Source organism: Taudactylus pleione, unplaced genomic scaffold (genome assembly GCF_031769625.1).
Source record: "Taudactylus pleione unplaced genomic scaffold, aTauple2 ptg000039l, whole genome shotgun sequence".
Lineage (NCBI taxonomy): Eukaryota > Metazoa > Chordata > Amphibia > Anura > Myobatrachidae > Taudactylus > Taudactylus pleione.
Genome location: NW_028284441.1, coordinates 283,640 through 307,500, shown reverse-complemented (window position 1 = coordinate 307,500; position 23,861 = coordinate 283,640). Strand labels below are relative to the sequence as shown.

General features: G+C 46.5%; 1 protein-coding gene across 6 annotated transcripts in view; it reads right to left on the bottom strand.

Annotated features, from left to right (window-relative positions):
• CLASRP (CLK4 associating serine/arginine rich protein) overlaps window positions 1-23,861 on the bottom strand; it is a 54,713-nt gene that overhangs the window by 4,292 nt on the left and 26,560 nt on the right. For 3 of the 6 annotated variants that reach the window (XM_088452843.1, XM_088452854.1, XM_088452869.1), the window contains exons 9-20: window positions 22,390-22,468; window positions 22,114-22,187; window positions 21,932-21,973; window positions 21,625-21,828; window positions 13,756-14,019; window positions 13,468-13,626; window positions 13,030-13,069; window positions 12,442-12,502; window positions 6,994-7,052; window positions 6,839-6,885; window positions 6,488-6,567; window positions 6,024-6,048 (exon numbers count right to left, since the gene is read on the bottom strand). In XM_088452843.1, coding sequence (XP_088308969.1) covers window positions 6,024-6,048; window positions 6,488-6,567; window positions 6,839-6,885; window positions 6,994-7,052; window positions 12,442-12,502; window positions 13,030-13,069; window positions 13,468-13,626; window positions 13,756-14,019; window positions 21,625-21,828; window positions 21,932-21,973; window positions 22,114-22,187; window positions 22,390-22,468 — 1,134 coding nt within the window. Of the gene's footprint in view, window positions 1-6,023; window positions 6,049-6,485; window positions 6,568-6,838; window positions 6,886-6,993; window positions 7,053-12,441; window positions 12,503-13,025; window positions 13,070-13,467; window positions 13,627-13,755; window positions 14,020-21,624; window positions 21,829-21,931; window positions 21,974-22,113; window positions 22,188-22,389; window positions 22,469-23,861 lie in introns of those variants that run through there. The other 3 variants (XM_088452860.1, XR_015871823.1, XR_015871822.1) reach the window with 3 other exon arrangements.

Here is a 23,861-nt window from a genome sequence, read left to right as displayed (position 1 = left end):
GTTGTTGTGCCGGGACGCCATGAGGTCGATCTCTGGAAGACCCCATCTGTCCACCAGCAGTTGAAAAACGTCCGGGTGCAGGGACCATTCCCCCGGATGAACGTCCCGGCGACTTAGAAAGTCCGCCTCCCAATTTAGCACTCCCGGAATGAAGACCGCTGATATGGCCGGAAGATTGCGCTCCGCCCATACCAGGATCCGAGAGACCTCCACGAGAGCCGCCCGACTTCGGGTTCCTCCTTGCCTGTTTATGTAGGCCACGGTGGTAGCGTTGTCCGACTGGACCTGTACCGGACGACCCTGGAGAACCCGATGTGCCTGCAGGAGAGCATTGAAGACCGCACGGAGTTCCAAGATATTGATTGGAAGCTCCGCTTCTGTCGGCGTCCACGTGCCCTGGAACAAGTGTGGACCCAAAACTGCTCCCCAGCCCCGAAGACTGGCGTCCGTTGTCAACAGGACCCAATTTGGATCCCAGAACGGACGTCCCTTGCTGATATGGGACGTCTGTAACCACCAGGCAAGGGACAGGCGAACCTCCGGGGTGAGCACAATTGTCTGGGATTTTAGAGACTGAGGCAGCCCGTTCCACTTGGACAGGATCAGGTGCTGCAGAGGTCTGGAGTGAAACTGGGCATATTCCACCATGTCGAACATCGACACCATGGAGCCCAGTAACCTCATCGCCGAGTGTAGAGACACCCGGCAGCTGTGCAGACAACTGCGCACCCTCGACTGTAAAGCAGAGCTCTTTTCCCCCGTCACGAAGATCCTTTGCTGTTGCAAGTCCAATAAGGCTCCGAGGTGCAGAATCTGCCAAGACGGGATTAGAGTGGACTTCTGCCAGTTGAATAGGGACATGCAGGTAAGCGTCCTGTATGTCAAATGACACCATATAGTCCCCAGGTTCCAGCGCCAGAATGATGGACCATAGGGTCTCCATCCGAAACTTCGGTACCCGCAAAGACTTGTTGAGAGCTTTGAGGTTGAGAATCGGACGATACGACCCATTGGGTTTCTGTACCAAAAAAAAAAAAAACAGATTTGAATAGAAACCCTGGCCCCTCTGGGAGAATGGAACAGGCACTATAACTCCAGCCTGGAGCATAGTGTGCAATACATTCCGCAGCTCCGTAGCCTTGTTCCGGTCTAATGGTAGACCCGTGGTGAAGAATCGAAAGAGAGGGCGTACCCGTGGGAAACCACCTCGAGAACCCAAGTGTCTGTCGTAGTGACCGACCAACACTGGGCGAACTGCAGCAGGCGGCCTCCCACTTTGGGATCCCCCAAAGGGAGGCCCGGACCGTCAGGCTGCAGGCTTGTCATCTGGCTTAGGGGCCGGACGTCTGGTACTCCATGCCTGCTTCCGGGGCTTGGCCGATTTCTTAGGGCCAGCCTGTCGAGGAAAAGACTGTGGTATGGGCCTGCCCTGGTGCCTATAAGACCGAAAGGACGAAGGTCCAGAACCAGAAGGAGCAGCGGCCGACGGGAGAAAAGCCGATTTAGCTGCCGCCAGCGTGGCCACAATCTTGTCCAGATCCGGACCGAAGAGAACTTCTCCGGTAAATGGCAACACCTCCAAACCCTTCTTGGAATCTACATCCGCCTTCCAGGATCGCAGCCACAAGGTGCGACGAGCAGCCACAGCTACTGAAGAAATTCTAGACACCAGAGTACTAATGTCTAAGGCCGCCTCGTTGATATAAGTGGCCGAATCACGGAGATTACCAATCAACTCCGCCTGTTCGGCCGGACAGTCGGAATCAAGAGACGCCTCTAATGAATCCGCCCAGCGCTCCATCGCTCTGGCAGCCCAGCAAATGGCCATAGCCGGCCGTGCTGCCCCCCCCGCAAGGGAATAAGCGGACTTCAGGCAGATCTCCACCTTGCGGTCTGTAGCATCCTTAAGGGAGGGACATGGATGGCATCGGCAATGTGGCACTACGGACAAGACGGGTCACGTGAGAATCCACCTGTGGAGGGGATTCCCACTTTGCAAAATAATTATCCGCGAACGGATAAGCCACTGCCAGGCACCTCTGCGGCTGGTATCTTTTGCCAGGCTGTTTCCACGCCTCCTCTAAATGGTCCACTAACTGACCCGAAAGAGGAAAGACTGTGGCATCGCCCTTCACATCTTTAAAAAAGGCATACTTGGATTTAGCCGCTGGGGGAACTTCGTCCACCAAGGCTGTGCGGACTGCCCGAATAAGTCCAGGAATATATACCTTGGACTTAGTGTCAGCGTCCTTAGTATGGAGAGGTTCCTGATCGTAAGGATCCAGAATCTCCCCATCATCAGACGTCCCCTCGTCATCCTCATAAGGAGCCGACAGACGCCACCGGCCGTTTATGTGGCCGCATCACAGACTCCCCTTGCAACACATCCGACAAGTGCTGTACAGAACTCGTCAGGGAGTTAACCCACGCTGGCTCCTGAGAAACCGGGAGCGGGGAAATAGGGAGACTGTGGGGTACCACCAATTGTCGTGGGAAACCCTGCATGGGTGACGACACCACTGACTGCTGGGACAAAACAATCGGCGTAAACGTGGGCTGCGGAGCTAACTGGCCCACTAAGGTTGTAAGCGCCTAAGCGAAACAAGCCCAGGGCGGCTCCTGTACCGGTGCTGTAACCGTAATAGGCCGCGCCATAGACAAACACTGCCGGCAGAGGCCCTCCGCGCTACCCTCCCCCTCCGCTAACGGTACTTTACACGTAGTACACTGTAGGCGGAGAGGAAAATCACTTTCAGACATGATGGCACCAAGTATGTGACCCCTCTCACCAATTATATATTAAATAGGCGAGAGACCACCCTGCAGCACCGCACCGCAAGGGCTTAGCAGAAAGGACAGGGACAGTAATAAGCCGACAGAAGAAAAGTTACAGGCAGCAGTGCTAGCACAGTCACATACAATGCAAAGAAAAATCAATTCCTGCACTAACAGCGCTGATCACTCAACTACGCAGACACAGGGCCTGGTAGGACACAGCGCAGCATACACAGACCTGACCCAAATCGGAGGAGAGGTATGCGTGGGGACCCAGACCACGATGCTTCCGTCCAGGGCTTCCAGCAGCGTTCACCATGTGTTGGAAAGATGGCCGCCGAGGAGCAGAGAGGAGGCTGGCCTGGGGGAGGAGCGCTGCTACAGGACCAGTCGGCAGTGTGCAGAGAGAGCTGTGTGCAGCGGGGGAGGCGCCGGCTGTGAGACAGGGAAGGCGTGCTCCCCTGGCATGCATTTAACCCCCGGGATGCCGCAGCGCTACCGCTCTGCTGCGGTCCGCTGTCGCAGGGGGTAGTGGAAGCGCAGGTTCAGTACCTGGCTCCACGCTGCAGCCAGTCCCCAGGGAGCCCCCTGCCTGGGGACTCTGGACCATATAACAGCGAGGACCCACCGCGGGACCCCGCTGCTTACCTGCTGTCCCCCTTGAATCCGGCCATGGTCCGTAACATCTGGGGTCACCGCTAGCTGTGACCCCAGATGCTCACCAGCATCCCCGGATCGGTACCGGCGTTCTGGTACCGGCGGGGGTGTAGGGAAGACAGCATGGACGTCAGGACTGACTGTCCATGCTGTTCATCCAGATGTGCAGCCACAGCTGCATGAAGAAAAAGCTTCAGGGGCTCTTCTAGCCCCCACTCCAACAGGTGCACCCGACTCCGGCCGGGCACCAAACGAAACTGAGGTGCCTTGGCTCGGGGGCGGGGTATAGGAGGGGGACCCTAGTGCATCCTGGGAAGCTGAAAGCTTAACTCTATGGTGCCCGATGACTGACGTCACACCTATACCCCAAGGTATCCTGTGGATACCCTATGGACCCTGAAGTAGAAATATGTGTGTGTGTGTGTATATATACACACACACATATATATATATATATATATATATATATACACACACACACACACGCACACACACATACATATATAAAAAAATATAAGTGTAGCAGTCAAAAGTTTGGTCGCCTTCTCATTCAATAGTTTTTGTTTATTTAAATTATTTTAAACATAGTAGATTAATACTGAAGACACCAAAACTATGAAAGAACACATATGGAAATATGTTGTAGACAGAAAAAGTGTTAAACAAATCAATGTTTTAAATTTTAGATTTCTCAAAGTATCCCCCTTTTTGCTTGGATGACAGCTTTGCACACTCTTGGCATTCTCTCAATCAGCTTCATGAGGTAGTCTCCTGGAATGGTTTTGAATTAAATGGTGTGCCTTTTCAAGAGTCAATCTGTGGAATTACTTGCCTTCTTAATGTGCTTGAGACCATCAGTTGTGTTGTGCAAAGGTAGGGTGAGTCCACAGTGGACACCAATATTTGACTACTGCTGTAATCCATATTATGGAACCAACCACTCAAATCAGTAAAGAGAAACAACAGTCCATGATTACTTTAAGACATGGAGGTCAGTCGACACGGAAGATTTCAAGAACTTTGAATGTATCCTCAAGTGCAGTTGCAAAAACCATCAAACGCTATGATGAAACTGGCTCTCATGAGGACCGCCCCAGGAAAGGAAGACCAAGAGTTACCTCTGCTGCAGAGGATAAGTAACTCTTACCAGCCTCAGAAACAGCTACTTAACAGGACCATCATTTGTCGTTCAAAAAGACAATGACCCCCCAAACACACCTCCAGGCTATGTAAGGGCTACTTGACCAAGAAGGAAAGTGATGGAGTGCTGCGTCAGATGACCTGGCCTCCACAATCACCCGACCTAAACCCAATTGAGCTGGTTTGGGATGAGTTGGACCTCAGAATGAAGGAAAAGCAGCCAACAAGTGCTCAGCACCTCTGGGAACTCCATCAAGACTGTTGGGAAACCATTCCAGGAGACTACCTCATGAAGCTGTGAGAGAATGCCAAGAGAGTGCAAGGCTGTCATCCAGCAAAAAGGGGGATACTTTGAGGAATCTAAAATATAAAACATTGATTTGTTTAACACTTTTTTGTTTACAACATAATTCCATATGTTTTTTCATAGTTTTGATGTCTTCAGTATTAATCTACTATGTTGAAAATAATTTAAATAAACAAAAACCATTGAATGAGAATGTGTGTCCAAACTATTGACTATGTATGTATGTATGTATGTATGTATGTATGTATGTATGTATGTATGTATACTAGGGATGTGCAGGCTCGGATAGGTTCGAGTTTGCACGTGGAGTTCGGATTTTTCCCTCCAAAAAAACGGAACTCAGAACGAGGCAAAACGTCATCTTACATGGACGAACATCATCATTCCTGGTCTTTTGTCCAGGAATGATGATGTTCGTCCATGTAAGATGACGTTTTGCCTCGTTCTGAGTTCCGTTTTTTTGGAGGGAAAAATCCGAACTCCACGTGCAAACTCGAACCTATCCGAGCCTGCACATCCCTAATATATACACATATACACACACACAAGTAATCAATCTGAGCCGTTATACATCTCACTTGTACAAAAATACACCAGAAGCCGGTCCTACTTCGGCATATCAGGCAAAGGTTCTCAATTAGAATATTTATTGACATTTAACACAACATAATCCACAGGGCTTTACATAGTGTGGCTTGATTCAATAACAGTCCCCCCCGCCCATTGCCGGCGTTTCTACACTTTAAAAGCAACTTGACTCCCCCTTGCATGCGAGAGTGAGTTAATTCAATCATCCCCATATAATGTTTCAGACATTCACATTAGTCCCTGTTCCAGTGGAGCTTACAATTAATACTCCCTATCACATGGTCACACGCACAGTACGGTCTATTTTTTGCTTTAGTCTGCAGCCAATTAATCTACCATTATGTTTGTGGATGAAAACTGGAGCCCAAACATGGAGAGAACATACACGCTAAAAACAGATAGGGCATTGGCCAGGAATTGAGCTCATGACCTCAGCTGTGAGGCAGCAATACTAACAACTACGCCGACTGTGCAGCCCACACGATAGAACAGTCAAATAACTCATGAATAATTAAGATCCCCATTGCTCTGCCCCAACTCAATTAGCATCTCTTACCTTTTGGAAGAGCTGTACTCTCGACCTGCATGAAGGAGAGAATGATTGCAATAGGGTTTTAAGGTAATTAAAGAACACACATTAAACAAGCCACCTACAAATGCAAATTTGTGTGCTGCACATTACGGTTAAAGCAGGGGACAATGTTTGCCTTATTCAGTATCAAGCTTAACAGCAGTTTCTCAAGTTGTATTAATAAGCAAAGCATAGAACTAAGGGGTCTATTTACTAAGTAGTGTTAGGAGAGAGTGAAAAGTGATAAGAAAGTGATAAGGTGACAGCCAATCAGCTCCCAACTGTCATCTCACAGGCTGTGTTTGATAAATGACAGTTGGTAGCTGATTGGCTGGCACCTTATCACTTTTCACTCTGTCTCCTAACACTGCTTAGTACATAGACCCCCCAAATGCTTTAACAGAACAACTCAGGGACTAGTTTGCCCAATCCTAACAGTCCACACTCACTGTGTCTCGGTGATGGCGATCGGCTCCTGGTGTAGTGCCTCTCCCACTCATCACGCTCTCTCTCACGGCGCTCGCGCTCTCTGGAGAAAGGAGGAGATTGGACTTGTTTTACTTACACTGCTTTAAAGTAAAATCGGAGCAAGCGGATTGATCATTACCAAAAGGTTTTCAAATATATTTTCCTCTAGTGTCCATACAGGCAAGTGTGTACCTAACAGCCCAGCCTCAGCCGCACCACTAAACTCCTGTACACTGTCAGCAATGATGCCACAGACGATCATATTCCAAAGCCAGACAGAATCAGGTCTAACTATAAACTGGTTCTATACAGTGTGAGTGGCTGTCACTCACTTCATGCGGATTTTCCTGGCCATGGCTCGCAGTTCATCCTCACGCTCCTGTAGAACGATAGAAATCGGGGTTTCATATTACTGTATGTGGCTTAGTATCAGACGTAAGCATAGTAAGATGGACAAGGCAATGTGATGTGCCTGCTGGAGAGGTACCTGGCGTTCATGCTCCTGCTGTATGATCTTCTCCTGAGCCGCCTTCTTATCTGCCTTGTCTGCAAACAACGGAAACTCCACCATGAATATGGTCAGGACAAAGAAAACCTCGCAGCATCTGAAACCCCCCAGTCACTCAGTGATTTCAATGACTTATCTGTTCCTTAAGCTGGGTATACACCTATACTAGCGTCGGGCCGTTATTTCGATATCAAAAGTGCATACGCACCTTCAATCATGTTATGTCGGAAGAAAACTGGTCGAATTGAAGGATGCAGTGAGCGCGCACCTTCCCCCGTCCTTACAATTCTACAATAACGCCGCCTCTGCGGCCATGCAGCATTATACCAGGTCAGGTGGCGTGCTACGTGCTCTCGTGTAAACTCTCCTCCTGGATCATGTAAATATTCAGCCTTTTTTAGTTTGCCACCACTGTGTTTGGCCTACAAGTGACACTGTATAATAATATTAGTGTTCACTTACTAAAAACTTTCCTCTACTGAATGGATGCCAGGCGCATGCACCCAGCCGCCATTCACTGTGACCGCAGCGCCTGGGGGCTGCCTGGCAGGTCCGTAAGTGCCGGGCACGCCCCCAGGAGGGACGAAAAGGGGACACGTAATAAAGACACACACACTTATCTTTGGCCACTCCCCCTTCGTCTCGCAGAAGTGCCCTAGCTCTAGGTCCGGCGCCCTGCCTGCTGGCGGACCTAGAGTGAACACTAACCCTGTACCATATACCTTCCTTCAGGACCTATATGCAGTATGTAATGTAAATGAGGAGTGTGTATGGTGGTACAATCATTTTCTTTCAATATTTAGGCAGTTGGGGACCAAAGGGTCGCAAGTATGATTGTATATAGGTGCGTACACGCGTATCAGCACTGTGGTTGGGACTTCCGATCGAGAGTGAGGTCGATCGAAACATCACATTGAAAGAGTAATTGCAAAAAGGTGTGTACCCAGCTTTACACACCTGCACTTTCCAATAGCCAACAGATTGCTTATTTGCCACTTTGTTTCCCACAAATGAAGCCTGATGGATTGTAGCTCAGAAAGAGAAGGGTGGCTGCTGAGAGATTCACTTCAACTTCTACATGCTAACGGATCCACAGGCAGAACATAATGTCCACTTACTGAAGGTCCAATGAGTGGTTATATATGCAATAGACTTTCACAGAAATATGGCAACATACCTCATCTTCAATATTACTTCCTGGCTAATCAGTGCTGACATTTAATGAAATGCAAGACATATAGAGGCCAAAAAGCTCTAACTGCAAAGCACAGCATTTCTTATGAAAACTTGTGACATTGCTGGCCACAATCTGCATACAAATCTACCAACTTGCAGTATGTACAGAGCTTTTTTTGGTTACTTAAAAGAATGTGCACATTGGCATAGAAGCAGAAGTATTACACTCTTATGCCGCTTTAAAATAAATACAAATCTAAAATACCGACAGGAAAAAGCACCATGATTGACATACCGGGATTTTTGTACTTACACAATCTTTTTCTCTAAATAAATTGGCGACACTGGAACCTTAAACATACTGAGACCCATAGACACTCGCATGCAGGGCCCAAATCCCTCTTTTCTCTTGGAGTATCCATGTCGCCAATCAGGTCCCACTCATGGTCAATGATCCTCCCTCTGCCCACACCAGGGCACTTTGTGAGTGAAAATAAAACCAGTTCACTCAATGACAAACTTGTCTTATTTCACCGTTTAGTCTATCCCACAGGTTCTCAGACTCGGTCCACAGGACCCCACACAGGGCATGTTTTCCTGGTCTCTTCACAGAATCAAAAGTGAAATTATAACCACCTGTGGATCGTTTAAAATGTGTCAGTGAGTAAATGCCTACACTTGTGCACCTGCTGGGTGACCTGGAAAACGTGACCTGTGTGGGGTCCTGTGGACAGAGTTTGAGAGCCACTGGCCTATCCCTTTACACAGTTCTTTTTGTACTTTTCATATTAAAGTGGCTGTGTTTTCAATGTAATGCTTTCTCTGTGCTATGAACACTTGGCGGCACCACAAACATTAACAGAGGCTCAGCCAGGACTTCAGCACTTCCAAGAATCTGACAAAGTCTTATTATTGCACATTTTGTGCTGCTAAAAGCTGCTCCTCCTTTGCCTCTTATCAAGGTGAAGCAGAAGGCGAAGTCCCATAGTGCATCAGCCTAGTGATAAGTTCCCTGACCAGTCCCAAAGTGCATGTGCACGATCTCATGTGCAGACCGAAACTGCCTAACTAGTGGGTTCGGGAACATCGGCTCCTGAGCTCACTGCACAAACCGGCAGGTATTTCCGCTGATGTGAAAAAAAATAAGCCACCAAAATCAGCTTATTGGTTTTTAATAAGAGCTTCCGCAACTCGTTTGCCGAAGCTGTAATTTTTTTTCTCTTTAGGATAACGGCTTTATCCAGGTTTCTGATAAATATAAGGGACAAAATGAATATTTGACAATTATCTACTGATGATACATCTACCCCAATGTCTGAAGCCCCCCTCTGTATCCACTAATCTACTGAGAACCAACCATTTTACTGACCAAGCCCCACAGAATAAGGAGAGAAAAGCAACAAGGGGATAACAAGAGCAAATGGGGGTAGGGTTGTCCAGAGTCACCCAATGGATTTAGAGAAAAAAAGTACAAAAAACTCATGTTCTCCTACATGTTCTCCAACAGGTTTTCCCACTCCAAATTAGGACTGTCAAATTATAGAAGTAATCCACCTAGCAATAGTCTGCACAGATGCAGGCAAAGTCCGTGATGGCTTCTTGATCCACTTGGCGCCAAATCCATGCTGCTCTAATTTTTTGTGGCCAATCCTTGCCACCCCGAGTCCAGTCTAACCAGACCAACTGATCCCCACGTTGGCACAGACCAAGTTGCATCCACCAACCTCTGCACCTTCTAAACACTTCTGGTCTCGTAGGGATTCACTTTCACCCAGGGATATTGGGATATTCATCAGCTTTATTCTTGTTGTGGTCTCCGTATGAGACTTGGCTCCAGAATCACTGTTGGGAATTCATGTGATCCAGTGGGAACATCACAATAGCAATGTGGGCAACCCCGTCCGGCAACATTTAAGCATACAGTCGTATATAGACAGGATAAACAAATATTTCAATGCTTGACCCTACCAATCGCAGAGGCTCCATCTTGAACTTCTCCACCCAAAGCCAAGTGGTATTTAGAGATATCAAGTTTAAAATTGTAAGAAAAGTTTTGTTTGGTATACGCCCAAAGAAGAGAATGGAATGAAAACTCCAGCCCTCTTTGCTCTTCGGGCAGAAGAATGACCATGACTGAGGAGACTAAAAACTGAATGGCCTCCTTCAGAGCAAGTCTTTTTGTTTGCTGGAAGACTAGTGGTGGAAAACAGACTGTGTGGGGATTTTTATTATCAAGGCAACTGAATTGGAACTGTACCACTGGTTTCAGAAGAGAAAGCAGTGGTACTCCTAGGTGTGCAGGTAGCATGTCAGGCTGACTGTTTAGCGGTTGTTGCTTAGTAGAACATGTCTATTTACCTCATTGCTGCACTACACTGTATCAAGAGCAGTATTGGCCAAATATAATAATGCCTCCTGGATGTTGTCAACAATTCCAACCTTAGCTGTCTAGAATGCAATCCAATTACTTTTCCACCGCTTTATTAATCCAGGCTGAAAAGACTATTTAAAAGTTGCTGCATTTAGGATCTGAATCTTTGTGGTCTTTGACAGGTGAGCTATGACTACATCCACCTTTGTACGGATCTTCGACTCAATGGCCCGTATTCAATTAGGGAGCGAAAAGTCCATGCTGGACTTTTCGCTCCACATCGGAGCTTTTCTTGGGATAAAGTATCGGGAGCGTGCCCGCTTGATCCCTGTATTCAATTTGGGCCGACGAAAACAGGAACCTGCGGAAAGGTAAGTATCGGGAAAAATAGGGGGATTTTCGGGAATTAATCCTGGGACCCCCCTAATGATGTCCAGACATGGGGGATCACTGTGGGTACACCCGCTTAGCCCTGCAGAATGTGTTCCGCATTTTTAAATAGCTGCGGCAGGTGTTTTTTTTCCCCCCGACATTAAAGAAATGATGCAGAAGAGCACTTAGGTTTTTTTTTTTTTCATTTTAAAAAGTGGGTCCATCAAATTTGGGGTACATGAAAATGGGTACTAGCATATTTTTAAGTCCCTAAACTCATTTTTATAAAATTCTGCAAAAATGCACCTGCCGCTAATAGCCTATTCTAGAAAACACCTGCTGCATACTTGCAGAATACCCCAGAACCTATCGCGCTATTTCTAAACACTGTTCCCTTTTTTTTTTTTTCACCCAAAATTTTTAATTCATTTTTTTGGGATGTCCCAATTTTTTTTTTTTACTTTTTTTGACAGTTTCTTTTTAAATGACATTCCCAGTGTCCAGGCTATATTTTTTAAACCTGCACCCCTAAACCCCAATTCTGCACTTTTTTTCGCCATGTAAAACATGGTGAAAAAAGTTATCCCTGTTTTTTTTTCAAAAACTTTTCGAATCTGCGAAAAAAAGTTGTTGAAATTGAATACGGGGATAATTGAAATAGGCGAAAATGACGTCATCGGCAATAAATTATCGCCGATTCTGACTATTCGCAGCCTAATTGAATACCCCCCAATGTTTTCTTAGAGCCCTCGCTCAAGTACAATGAATCTTTCAGGTGCAAATCTCATTCACTTTCCTCCATAGAGGAAAGTTAGGAATCTGAGTTCTCAGGACTAGACCACTGCAGGACGTTTTTGAATTCTCTCAAATGATTCCACCAAACTCCATAAAGATTTTGTGAGTAGGGAGGCCTGAAGATGGACATAGCCACACAATCAACACTTCAGCAGATTCCGAGACACAGTGCGATGACCAATTGGCTGTATGAGACGTTTCATTAAGTAGAGACACTTAAGTTTTTATAAGGAAAATATTTAGCTTGCAATGACCGTGAAGTGACAAATGAAGAAAGCAGAAAAGATCATGATCCTATTAAAATACTTACACATTACAGTGCAACCACTCCAATAAATAAATGTTGAGATGGAAATTAATGACAACCATTTGAATGCAATGTGCAAATGTGAGTCTGTAGCCAATTCTACAAAAGCAGAGCGCTATAAACAGCAGCTCTATTGAATTATTTTATTAACAGTGATCCATTCACCTTCTCCCTCTGACAGCAGAGAAACTAGGCGAAATGCGTTTTACAGAATGCCACGCCGCAGGACATCAATGGCCTTCGTGCCAGAACTCCACAAACTGAGCACAGTCACAATACCACTCTAACCAGAAGTTCCAAACGATTATGCGTCACCATGCTGCACAATATGCCCACAGAAGTGGTTTATTATTACAGAATAGTTACAACAAAATAAGATCTTTGCATTTTCCCCCAAACTACTCACACTGCTTGTTTAAGGCTTTCTGCATGCGGAGTTTCAGCTTCTCTTGTGGAGTTAACTTAGTCTAGAAATAATTAAGACATTTGAGGCATGAGTAGGAGGTGGCAACATTACTACCAGGGAGGGTGTAGGCATGAGTTACAATGGAGATTATCTGCAAAGGGAAAACAGCTGGTTAAAAAAAACAAAAAAACACAAAATATGTTGTGTTACCAGTATTTAAAATAAAGACTGGAAGGGGAATGGTTAACAAATCTTATACAAACACGTACTGTATGTACTATTAAGACCATTACCACTGGGTGATACACAAATGCGGAACACTGATTACATTGCTAATATATACTTTTGTTTATTATCCGTTATATGGTAACATGTTATACATTTGACTTTAGGAACTACTGTTGATTAAAACCATGCAAAGTACTAGCACACTTGTGAATGAATTATGTATAAGCAGAATGCCTATGGCAAACACGCTGCACATTATAGATGTGGATGTGCTCTACGGCCTGTATAATACACGCCCTGCTCGCTAATCACAACACCGCATCCCGTGTGAATCAACAAGGCGGTAAAATTCTTACTGACTTTGGCTGATCCACTTTCTCTGCAAACAGCAAGTTCAGGCCTAGGGAAGCGAGAGAGATATATATAAGACACCCAACACATTTCAAAGTTTGTTATCACATTTCCGCTCTAATACATCTAACTTTCCTGCAAATAATCTTTTGTAACACCAAAATCCATTCATTCATGTCAACCTGTTCTCCCCTCATTCATCACCCTGTACAAAATTGAATGCATCCATTGTAACTTTTGCGTCGTACTTGGGGATGAAAGCTACATTTGAGCAATATGTCCTTGAACATGATCCTGCCTCTATGTCAGGCAGCCTTTTCTTCTATTAACTGTAAAAATTGGTGGTTGATACAATCCAAGTTACTAGAGAAAAAAGATTCCTGTGTTGCCCCTGAACAGTATGGCCTTAGAGATGTTAGCTGGTATAAGTAGCAGTACTGTTTTCACCTTTTCAATCGTTCTCCCAGTGCTGGGGATACTGTCCTTCCTGCCCCTCTGTCTCGATTTGGAGAAGGACTCCTGGAAAGGCTGCTTTGGCTACTGCCTTGTGGGCGCCCACTGCTCCTTCCACCATGACTATATCTGTCAGGTGACCGTGAGCGGCTTCTACAGGAAAAAAAACACACAAAATAAATCCAAGCACTTCCCGATAAAAGTGCAAAAAACAAAACCAAAAAAAACAAATACTAGGTTACACGGTAAGTGTCGGATCCCTGTGGCTTAACTGCAACTCACCGAGACCGACGTCTGCCACCGTAATATCGATCATGATCGCGGTCTGACGACCTCGACCTGGAATACTTCCTGTTGTCTCTTGTCCCTCCACCAGAGTAACGTCTTACAGGGCTGCGAGAATATCTTCGGGACCGTGAACGGGAACCAGATCTACGCCTGTAGCTCTCTCGTCTAGACCTTGAACTGGATCTAGACCTGGAGGATGTTCTGGAGCTCGATGAGGTAGAGGAAGAAGAAGTGGAAGATGAAGAGGAAGACCTCCGTCTAAAATCGGACAGTAGAAACAAGAGGAGACAGTGTCAAATCACAGAGCAGTCGAGGCTAGACAACGAAAGAAAAGGCTAGACAAGCCTACTAAAAGTATTTTTTTTTTCTTATTGGACTTGCAGTAAGAGAGCAGACATGTTAGAATTAAAATAAATTGAATAAAAGAAACTGAAATTTAAATACTTTGGCAGCCCAAGAAAAACGCATAGTGGCAGAATTATGGCCTGCACTGATTTCTGGAATCAGGCACTGACAGTGTGTGATGTAAGCTCACTGTAATACACAAGTAATGCTTACAGATGTGTCCTTACACATCTTTGCTGCAGTCGCACTAAAAAGCCCCTATTGGCAGGCCAGGCCCTGTGAGAGTCTGCTAGCGCTTAGATTCCTCTTCGGCAAAGTAAGACGCTAAGTCGCAGAAGACTGTGCCAATTAATCTGTATACAAAGTGCTACTGTAGCGGCCACAGCTTTTTTTAATTTCACGTTTCGTTGTGGTTCATATACAGACTCAGGTGCACACAGATATGTGACACGTGTCACATCAAATTATTCAGCAGAACATGCTGATGCATCATAGTCACATCGCATTGTGACTAAGGCTGGGTAAACACTTAATGACCCACCAATGCAAGTCCAATGGTCCTGATGAACGATATTACAGGCAGACTGCACACAAGGCATGACCAGGTAAACGACCGCCCGATATATCATTCGCCGGCACCATTGACCTTGCCTCCATGCATGCAGGACAATGGAACGATCCCGCGGGAGCACGCATAGTGGGTACACACTAGACGATGTGCCCAATATTTTCTGCCTGATCCGTGGGATCGTACAACATTTCGTCTAGTGTGTACCTGGCTTTAGACACATTGTCAGCAAAAAAAAAAAAAAAAACACAACACCCGACACTAGCAGAGTGGCACGGGACCTGGAGGTTCACTCACACCAGGCAAGTTGTGCTGCATAGTATATTGAGGCTAGATGTATGAGGACATCTGTGTGCACCTACGTAAACTCCGATAAATATCATCTGCAGAAAGCAGACATTTGGATGTCATTATTGCAGTGCTTAGTAGGGAAAATGTGTGTATTACTATCCATATTTTACAGTAGGATCTAATAATATTCTTTGGTCAACTCAATGACCAAGCACTTAGCTTGCTGACTCGAAATGGGCACAGTACTCCTGTGACATATAGCATCATTATTATTTTCAGTATGGGGTACATTAACCCATATATTATACACAGACAGCTGCTCATGTTTGCCTACTTTATTTATATAGGATAAATAACAGCGAAACCCTCATTTTACATCTCTATCCTTAGTCCATGTTGCTGGTTCCTTGTGCCTGCACACAATCTTAGTGTGCAAAGGCTGCACGCTTAAGCAGTAGTAAGAGGGGCTGACATATCCACATACAGAGGCGTGCTGTATGCTCAATAAGGAAAAGGAGGGATCTCTGATCCAATGATAAATGCATTATAAGAAATGGGAAAAGCATCTAGTATAAGCTTAGAACCAGCACAGAATCATATTCCTAATTGAAATCATTTACAAAAAAATTCTTTAAACAGAATAGGACAACATCGTTGGGATACATCCGTTTACGTAACAGACTAAACAAGTGACCTGGCAGATTGGTGTCTCAGTACAGTTATTTTGGATAACCAACCCACAATATATTCAAATCTGTCTACCTCGGTTTCAATAGGCCAAATAAAATATATTAAAAGCTGAAATATACAGCCATATTTAAAAATAGTACTCTTGATAGCACTTATTATGGGTAAAATTAGAGTTATGGTATAACATACCTCAGTTAACTCTTCCTTCGAGGTCCATAGGGTCCACGGGTTCTACCTTGGGGGTATGTAGTTGGAACAATCCATTACACCAAATAGCTTACAGCTTTGAAGCTCCCAGCCTGCACTGGTTCTCCTCCCTATAAACCCCGCCCTCAGGCATTCAGTTTGTAAACAAGCCTAACGGCAAGAGACGGAAAATGGAGAAGGAAGTATATCGCACACAAGAAACACAACATACGAAGAGGGAATCAGTGATACGAAAAAACAAAAGAACAGATCCCAAAACAGTCAGTGTGGGTGCCCTGTGGACTCTATGGACATCGAAGAAAAAGTTAACTGAGGTATGTTATATCATAACTAATTTTCTTCTTCAGGGTCCATAGGGTACACAGGATGTTCCTTGGGGACGTCGTAAAGCAGTTCCTTTAAGGGTGGGGACGCTCCTGGGCAGAGGAGAATCCGCTGCCCAAAGGAAGCATCCTGGGAGGCAAAAGGATCAAATGCATAGAATTTGATAAAAGTATTGACGGAAGGACCAAGTGGCTGCCTTACACAGCTGTTCAGCCGAGGCGCCATGTCTAACTGCCCACGTGGTCCCACAGAACGAGTAGAATGTGCTGTCACCTTGTTTGGGACAGGTAGACCAGCCTGTGTATAGACCTGAGAAATAGTCGTGCGTAGCCAGCGACCCAAAGTCCGTTTGCTGGCCAGCCTCGCTTGTAAAATTTATATAAACACAAAGAGCGAATCTGACTTCCTGATGGAGTTGGTACGATTCACATAAATACGAAGGGCTCGAACTACATCCAGGGAAGCTTCACCTGTAGACAGGTCTGAAGACTGAAAGGCCGGAACTACAATCTCCTCATTTATATGGAAACGGGAAACCACCTTTGGAAGGTAACCCGCCTTAGTTTGGAAGACAGCTCTATCTTAATGAAAAATCAAATATGGAGAGCGACATGACAGAGCTGCTAAGTCAGAAATTCTATGAGCCGATGCGATAGCGAGGAGAAAAAACTTCTTTGCTGTCAACCATCTTATGTCCACCGTATCCAAAAAGGGAGCAGTCTGCAATGCCCTGAGAACCAATGTCAAATCCCACAGTGCCACCGGAGGGACAAATGGAGGTTGCAGCCGGAGAACCCCCTGAAGGAATGTTCTGACATCTGGCAGAGGGGCAATTCTGTATTGGACCAAAACTGACAATGCAGAAACCTGAACTCTCAAGGTAGCCAGGCGAAGACCCAAGTCTAATCATGTCTGAAGGAAAAAAAAAAAAAAAAGTATCCTTGAGACCTTGAAAATGTTAGGGTTATGTTTTCTGTGAACACCAAAGGAAAAAATTAATGCTTGCCCCCAGCATCTGATTCACAGAGGCCGAAAAACCTTTGGCCTTCAAGACGGCAGACTCTATAGCCATGCCGTCAAAGCCAGCCGAGGCAAATCCCAATATAGGCAACGACCCTGCACTAGCAGGTCTGGCCGTAGAGGCAGTGGAAGTGGACTGTTTATGTCAGGTTGGAGAAAAAGTGCCTCCTGGGCCAGACAGGGGCTATTAGTAGTATCCTGCCGCCTTCCTGCTTGAAATTTTCTGAAGACTCTTGGGAGGAGGACGATTGGAGGAAACAGGCATGCCAACCTGAAGTCCCACCGCCAGAGCGTCCAAGGCGGCGGCTGAGAGGTCCCTTGTTCTGGATCCGTACCTGGGGACACTGATTGTGATGTGACGCCATGAGGTCCACATCCAGTAATCCCCACTTGTCCACCAGGAGTTGAAAGACATTCGGATAAAGAGCCCATTCTCTGGCGTGTATGTCAGCTTCCCAGTTGAGAACACCAGGGATGAATATTGCAGATTGCCGGAAGATGGCATTCTGCCCACAGCAGAATTTCTGCCACTTCCTTCATGGCTGCCAGACTTAGCGTGCCTCCCTGATGGTTGATGTAGGACACTGCTGTCGCGTTGTTGGACTAAACAAGTATGAGCACTGCACACAAAGCTCCAAGATATTTATTGGAAGGAGACTTTCCTGTACCGTCCAGCTTCCCTGAAAGGTGTGATGGCCTGTCACTGCTCCCCATCCTCGCAGGCTTGCATCCGTGGTGAGTACCACCCAATCCGGGACCCCTAACGGACGACCCTTGTTTAAATGAGTCGTTTCCAGCCACCAAGCGAGGGAGAGCCGAACCGCTGGCAAGATGCAGATCTGAGACTTTTTCCGATGATACTGACCATCCCACTGAGCCAGAATCCATTTCTGCAGGGACCTGCAGTGGAACTGGGCATAAGCCACCATGTCGAATGTGGATACCATGGAGCCCAGCACCTGCATTGCCAAGTGTACTGACACGCTTTGCTTGCAGAGAAGACTGCACACACGAGACTGTTGTGCCACAATCTTGTCTTCTGGAAGAAGAATCCTCTGTCCCAGAGAATCCAGCAGTGCCCCCAAGTGCACCATCTTCTGAGTTGGAGAAAGAGAAGACTTTTTCCAATTGATTATCCAGCCATGCTCTTGTAAAACAAACAATGGTCATTTGCAGATGACATTGTAACATCTCCTTAGATTGTGCTAATATCAGGAGGTCGTCCGAATAGGTCAGTATCCCGACTCCTTGTCGTCTGAGAAGAGTAGTCATGACTGCCATTATCTTGGTAAATATCCGAGGGGCTGTGGCCAGACCGAAGGATAGAGCCTGAAATTCGTAAATCGCCAAGATCAGAAATCTTTGGTGGGATCGTGCAATTGGAACATACAGATATGCATCCTGTATATCCAGGGAGACCATGAAATCTCCAGGCTCCATCACCAGCATAATTGACCGAAGGGTTTCCGTATGGAATTTTGGCACATGGATGAATCTGTTGAGAGCCTTCAGATTCAGGAGAGGGCGATGCGACCAAATTTCATTTTTTGATTAAAAAAACAAATGGAACAACCCCTTCCCTGTTGCTTCATAGGAACAGGGATTATGACTCCTGACCTCAAGAGGGCCCCAATAGACTCCCGGTAGGCCGAAGCCCTGACCGCGTCTGAATACAGGGTTGTACCCAGAAACAGCTTAGGTGGATGCCACAGGGAATGTGATGGCATAACCATGAGAGACTAGCTCTCGAACCCAGGAATCCGTAGTTGTCTGATACCAGGCCTGGGAGAACTGTAAAAGTCGGCCTCCAACCCCGAGACCCCCCAAGGGGAGGCCGGCCCCATCAGACAGTAGACTTAATATCGGACTTGGAGGCAGCACATTTGTTTGACCAAGATCTCTTGGGCTGACGTGTCTTGCGGGCATGACTCCGTTAGAGGAAGACGAACCTTATGCCCTACTCTGCCTAATTTAAGGGTAGTCTTAGATGGTAATTCAGCCGACTTCGGTGTTGCCAGAGAAGTCATTATGTCATCCAGCTCTGGTCCAAACAGTACCTTCCCATCAAAAGGCAAAGATTCAATAGTCTTCTTGGACCCTGCATCCGCCTTCCAGGTTTTTAGCCAAAGGAATCTTTGAGCTGCAACCGAAGTTGTCGAGACCTTAGAAGCCAAAATACCTGAGTCAATGACCGTTTCCCTGGTAGTATCAGGCATAGTACCTTCCAGAGCTGTCGTCCATTCTTCCATAGCTTTAGCTACCCAGGCTACAGCCATGACTGGTCTGATAATAGCTCCAGATAACAAAACAATGATTTTAAATAATTGTCAAGTTTTCTATCTGTAACCGCTTTTAAAGAGGATGCTGCAGGAATTAGTAACGTAGCGCTCCTAATCAACCTTGTGACATGAGCATCTATCGTTGGGGGAACTTCCCATTTGTTACACTCACCAAGTGCAAATGGGTATCGAGAGGTTATATTCATTGTAGCATGGAAATGCTTCCCAGGAGTACTCCATGCCTCAGACACAAGATTGGTCAGATGTTCAGACTAAGGAAAATAATCTTTAGCAACCTTCTGATACTTTGGCCGTCAGCGGAGCCTCATCTTCCACTATACTGAGGACAGATCTAACTACTCTCACTAGAGAGGGGACATCCACAAGGGACTGACGGTCTTCTACTGAGTAAGACCCAGAACTCTGAGTATCAGAGTCTGAAGAGGAGTTCGGGTCATCATGAGGCAACAACTGATGGGAACCGCTCTTATGCCCCTGCTTTACTGCCACTTGCCTATCTGGCTGCCGAGGAGCTATAGACGGCGGCATACTCTGACTAGAGTGAGCAGAAGAATTAACCCAACAGGAATTCATGGGGGTCATACATATAGAAGGATGCAAATGCTGTGAACAACCCCATAGCATGAGGCAATACCACAGCTGGAGCCCGCGCTTCTGCGATTTTGTCCACTAAGTGCGACAAAACCTGAGGACACCAATGTGGATCTAGCGCTGGTGCAGATGTACAGGATAGAACAGGTAGCTGTTTACAACAGTTCTTACACAATCCATCCTGGTTAAAATCCTGCTCAGACAGGCCTGCCAAACAAGACACACATGATCTTAGTACTGGCATATCATCCTTCTCACCTTTACCTTTAGACATGACAAATGTATAAATGGTATAATGTGTACCATATAAATGCAATGTGACCCTTTATCAATGAAACCCCCCCCACACCCTTCAGAGGGATGAGGAGAAACACAGTGATAAGTAGAACTGGCAGTTTGGAAAACAAAAAGGCAGTACAAATACTGCAGCTAGCATTAAAGTCACATACAATGCATAAAATACGCACAATTACTATTGCAAATGGATTCTGAATCAACTTACCAGCCTCGCAAGGGTAATGGTAGGATATAGAGTGCTATATACCAGACCCAAAAGGAGAGGTATACAGGGAGACAGACCAATCTCTGAGAACAGTAGTAGTTGCGAGCGTCTTACCACGAGGTGGTCAAATATAGCAAACCAGACGCTGCAATCCGTACCGGAAGTTGCGTCTGGGTTGGGGGGAGGAGTGGCTGGGGGAGCGCCTTTCTCCACTAAGCTGCGATTTTGACGGCACGGGTACCGAGGCCTAATAGTATTAGACGCTCGCTAGTGAGTCTACTACCCATCCCCGGCAACAGACGATATGGACCCGGCCACCTTAGTGGGAACACTTCACACGAGGCATTCACCCGCACCAGATGCGCCTCCTACACCGGATGCCAGGACTGTCTCACACGATTCCCTATTAGGAATCGCTCATCTGTCATCTCCATGCCTGACTGCAGTCCGGACCTCAGCAAAAGGCGCTAGCTAAGCCACGCTGAGGCCCGCCGAAAACCTCAGGGCATATAGTGGCACTGGTGTTTCGGCGTCGGTAGGAGTCGCAGTACCTGCTTCATTAACGGCGCCTGGTACTGCTAAACTCAGTTCAAAAACTAAGGTAAATCAAATGAAAAAAAGCCTGTGACTGTCTAGGCAGTCCCGCTGTATAACAGGTGCGTCTTGCCGCGCACCAAACAAAAAACTGAATGCCTGTGGCTCAGGGCAGGGTATATAGGGAGGACCACCAGTGCATGCTGGGAGCTTCAAAACTAAGCTGTTTGGTGCAATGGATCGTTCCAACTACATACCTCCAAGGTAGATCCTGCGGACCCTATGGACCCTGAAGCAGAAAATCTATGTATAAATAGAAGTTGTGGATGATTGAAACAGAAGGGCCATATACAAAATGTATTACTGCCCCATTCCAATTACCGGTTGGGGAGTTCCGGCCCTTCTAATGCAGAAGACTCTGGGCCTCCCGCCCTCCCCCGTAAAGGCCGACCCACACGACATACGGCTGGGGAGAATCGAAAGTTACCGACCGGGAGGCCTCTTTACGACCTGAAGAAGTCCCAGGGGCCTGTGTATGTTGGGCCCGTTTGCTGCTACTGCCTGCAGGAGTCTGGGTTACAGGACCAGAAGCTTCCTCATCACTGCCCCCAAAGCTGGTTATAAAAGTTATAGCCTCCTCTCGCCCTGGGCTTGGCGTTCGGGAACATGAAACAGATGAAGAGTCCGACTGTGACCTGTAGAAAATAAAAAAAGCAGCTTAGGGCCCACCTACTTCATGCATTCAACCAATACCATTAGTATCTATATATAACCAACACTATAGCTGATTCTACTTACCGCCTATAAGGATCATATGTGGGACTGTCTCGTCTGGCGTAACTGTACAATGCATAAAAAACATGTAGTTAACACTTCATAATGTTCAAATGCTTCAGTCATAAATACTGTTCAACTATTTGACACTCAAAACATACCATATATGTCCTTTATTCTGTGGTTTTTTTTTTGTTTTTTTTTACCTGGGTGGGCTAATTTTTCTCCCCTTTAACCGTTTCTCTCTGAACTCCCTCCTCTGTCGCCGAGATCGGCGTCCCTAGAAGTATATAGAGAACTTTATAATTTGATGGTGACTGAGAACTCAAAATAAAATAAGGGTTTAAAAGGCATGTTTTGGTAAGTGTAGTAGGGGCAAGCCAGCTTATATGGAGTGAGATGGGCAAGTTACTGGCTGTAGATATCGGGCCTGCTGCAATGAACCCTGCCACGTCGAGCTGCCGTTTGGTGCAGATCCTTACAGAATACATAGCCTTCTCTTCCTCCAATGCTTTGGCGTGTTTTATTGCTTCAGATTCCTCCTTATCTTTACGGAGCATTCTGCAAAAACAGGACATACGGTAAGAACTTACCTTTGTTATCTCTGTTTCTACGAAGTCCTTAGGGTCCACAGGGATACCTTGGAGTATAGGGCTTGGCTCCTGCCATGGGCACCACAGTTAAAAATCTCCACACCAGGATGCACCCGGCCCCCTCCTATACCCTGCCCCCAGGCCAAGACACCTCAGTTTTAGTATCAAGCCATAGCCCGTGGAGAGGAGAAAAAAAAAAAGGAAGGAAGTCTGGAACACACAAAAGATTCACATTCTCATAGAAAAAAGGAGACAGAAACTGGCGACCAGAACACCCTACAGAAGCACATGGCGTCAGGGCGGGCGCCCTGTGGACCCTAAGGACTTCGTAGAAACAGAGATAACAAAGGTAAGTTCTTACCATATCTCCTGTTTTCTACCTCAGGGTCCTTAGGGATCCGCAGGGATACATTGGGGATGTCCCAAAGCAGTATCCTTTAAGGGATGGGACGCTCCTGTGCCGAGAGGACAACCCAGCCGCCCGAAGGAAGCATCCAGAGAAGCAAATGTGTCAAAGGCGTAATGCTTGACGTAAGAATGGACAGAGGACCACGTGGCCGCCTTACAAAGCTGAACAGCTCAGGCGCCACGTCGAGCTGCCGATGAAGGTCCCACAGATCTTGTAGAATGAGCTTTCACAGAGGGTGGCACTGGAAGCCCCTCATGAGAGTGTATGCCTCAGATCGCCATGCAAATCCAGCGTTCCAAAGTCTGTTTATTGGCAGGCCAACCCCTCTTATGAAATCCTTATAAGACAAACAGAGTCCGATTTTCTTAAAGAACTGGTACGGTCCACGTAAATTCGCAGAGCCCATACCACATCCAAAGAAGCCTCACCAGCTGAGAGATCAGATGGGACCACAATTTCCTTGTTAATGTGGAAACTAGACACTACTTTAGGAAGGAAGTCGGGACTGGTACGAAGTACCGCCCTATCCGAATGAAAAATTAGAAAATGGGGGACGACACGAAAGAGCCCCCAAATCAGACACCCTTCTGGACAAAAGGAAACACTGTCTTTGCCGTAAGCCATTTCAAATCCACAGAACCCAAAGGTTCAAATGGAGGACCTTGGAGCGCCTTCAGGACCACAGCCAGATCCCATGGAGCTACCGGATGGACACAGGGAGGCTGGATGCGAAGGGCACCCTGCATAAAGGTACACCTATCAGGCAGTGTAGTAATCCTATGTTGAAACCAAACCGACAGGGCAGAAACATGCACCTTCAGTGAGGCGAGGCATAGACCTAAATCCAAGCCCGCCTGTAGGAAAGCCAACACTCTTGATATCCGAAACTCGTGAGGATCATTCCCTTTAGGGCGACACCACTCAAAATCGGTATGCCACACCCTGTGGTAAA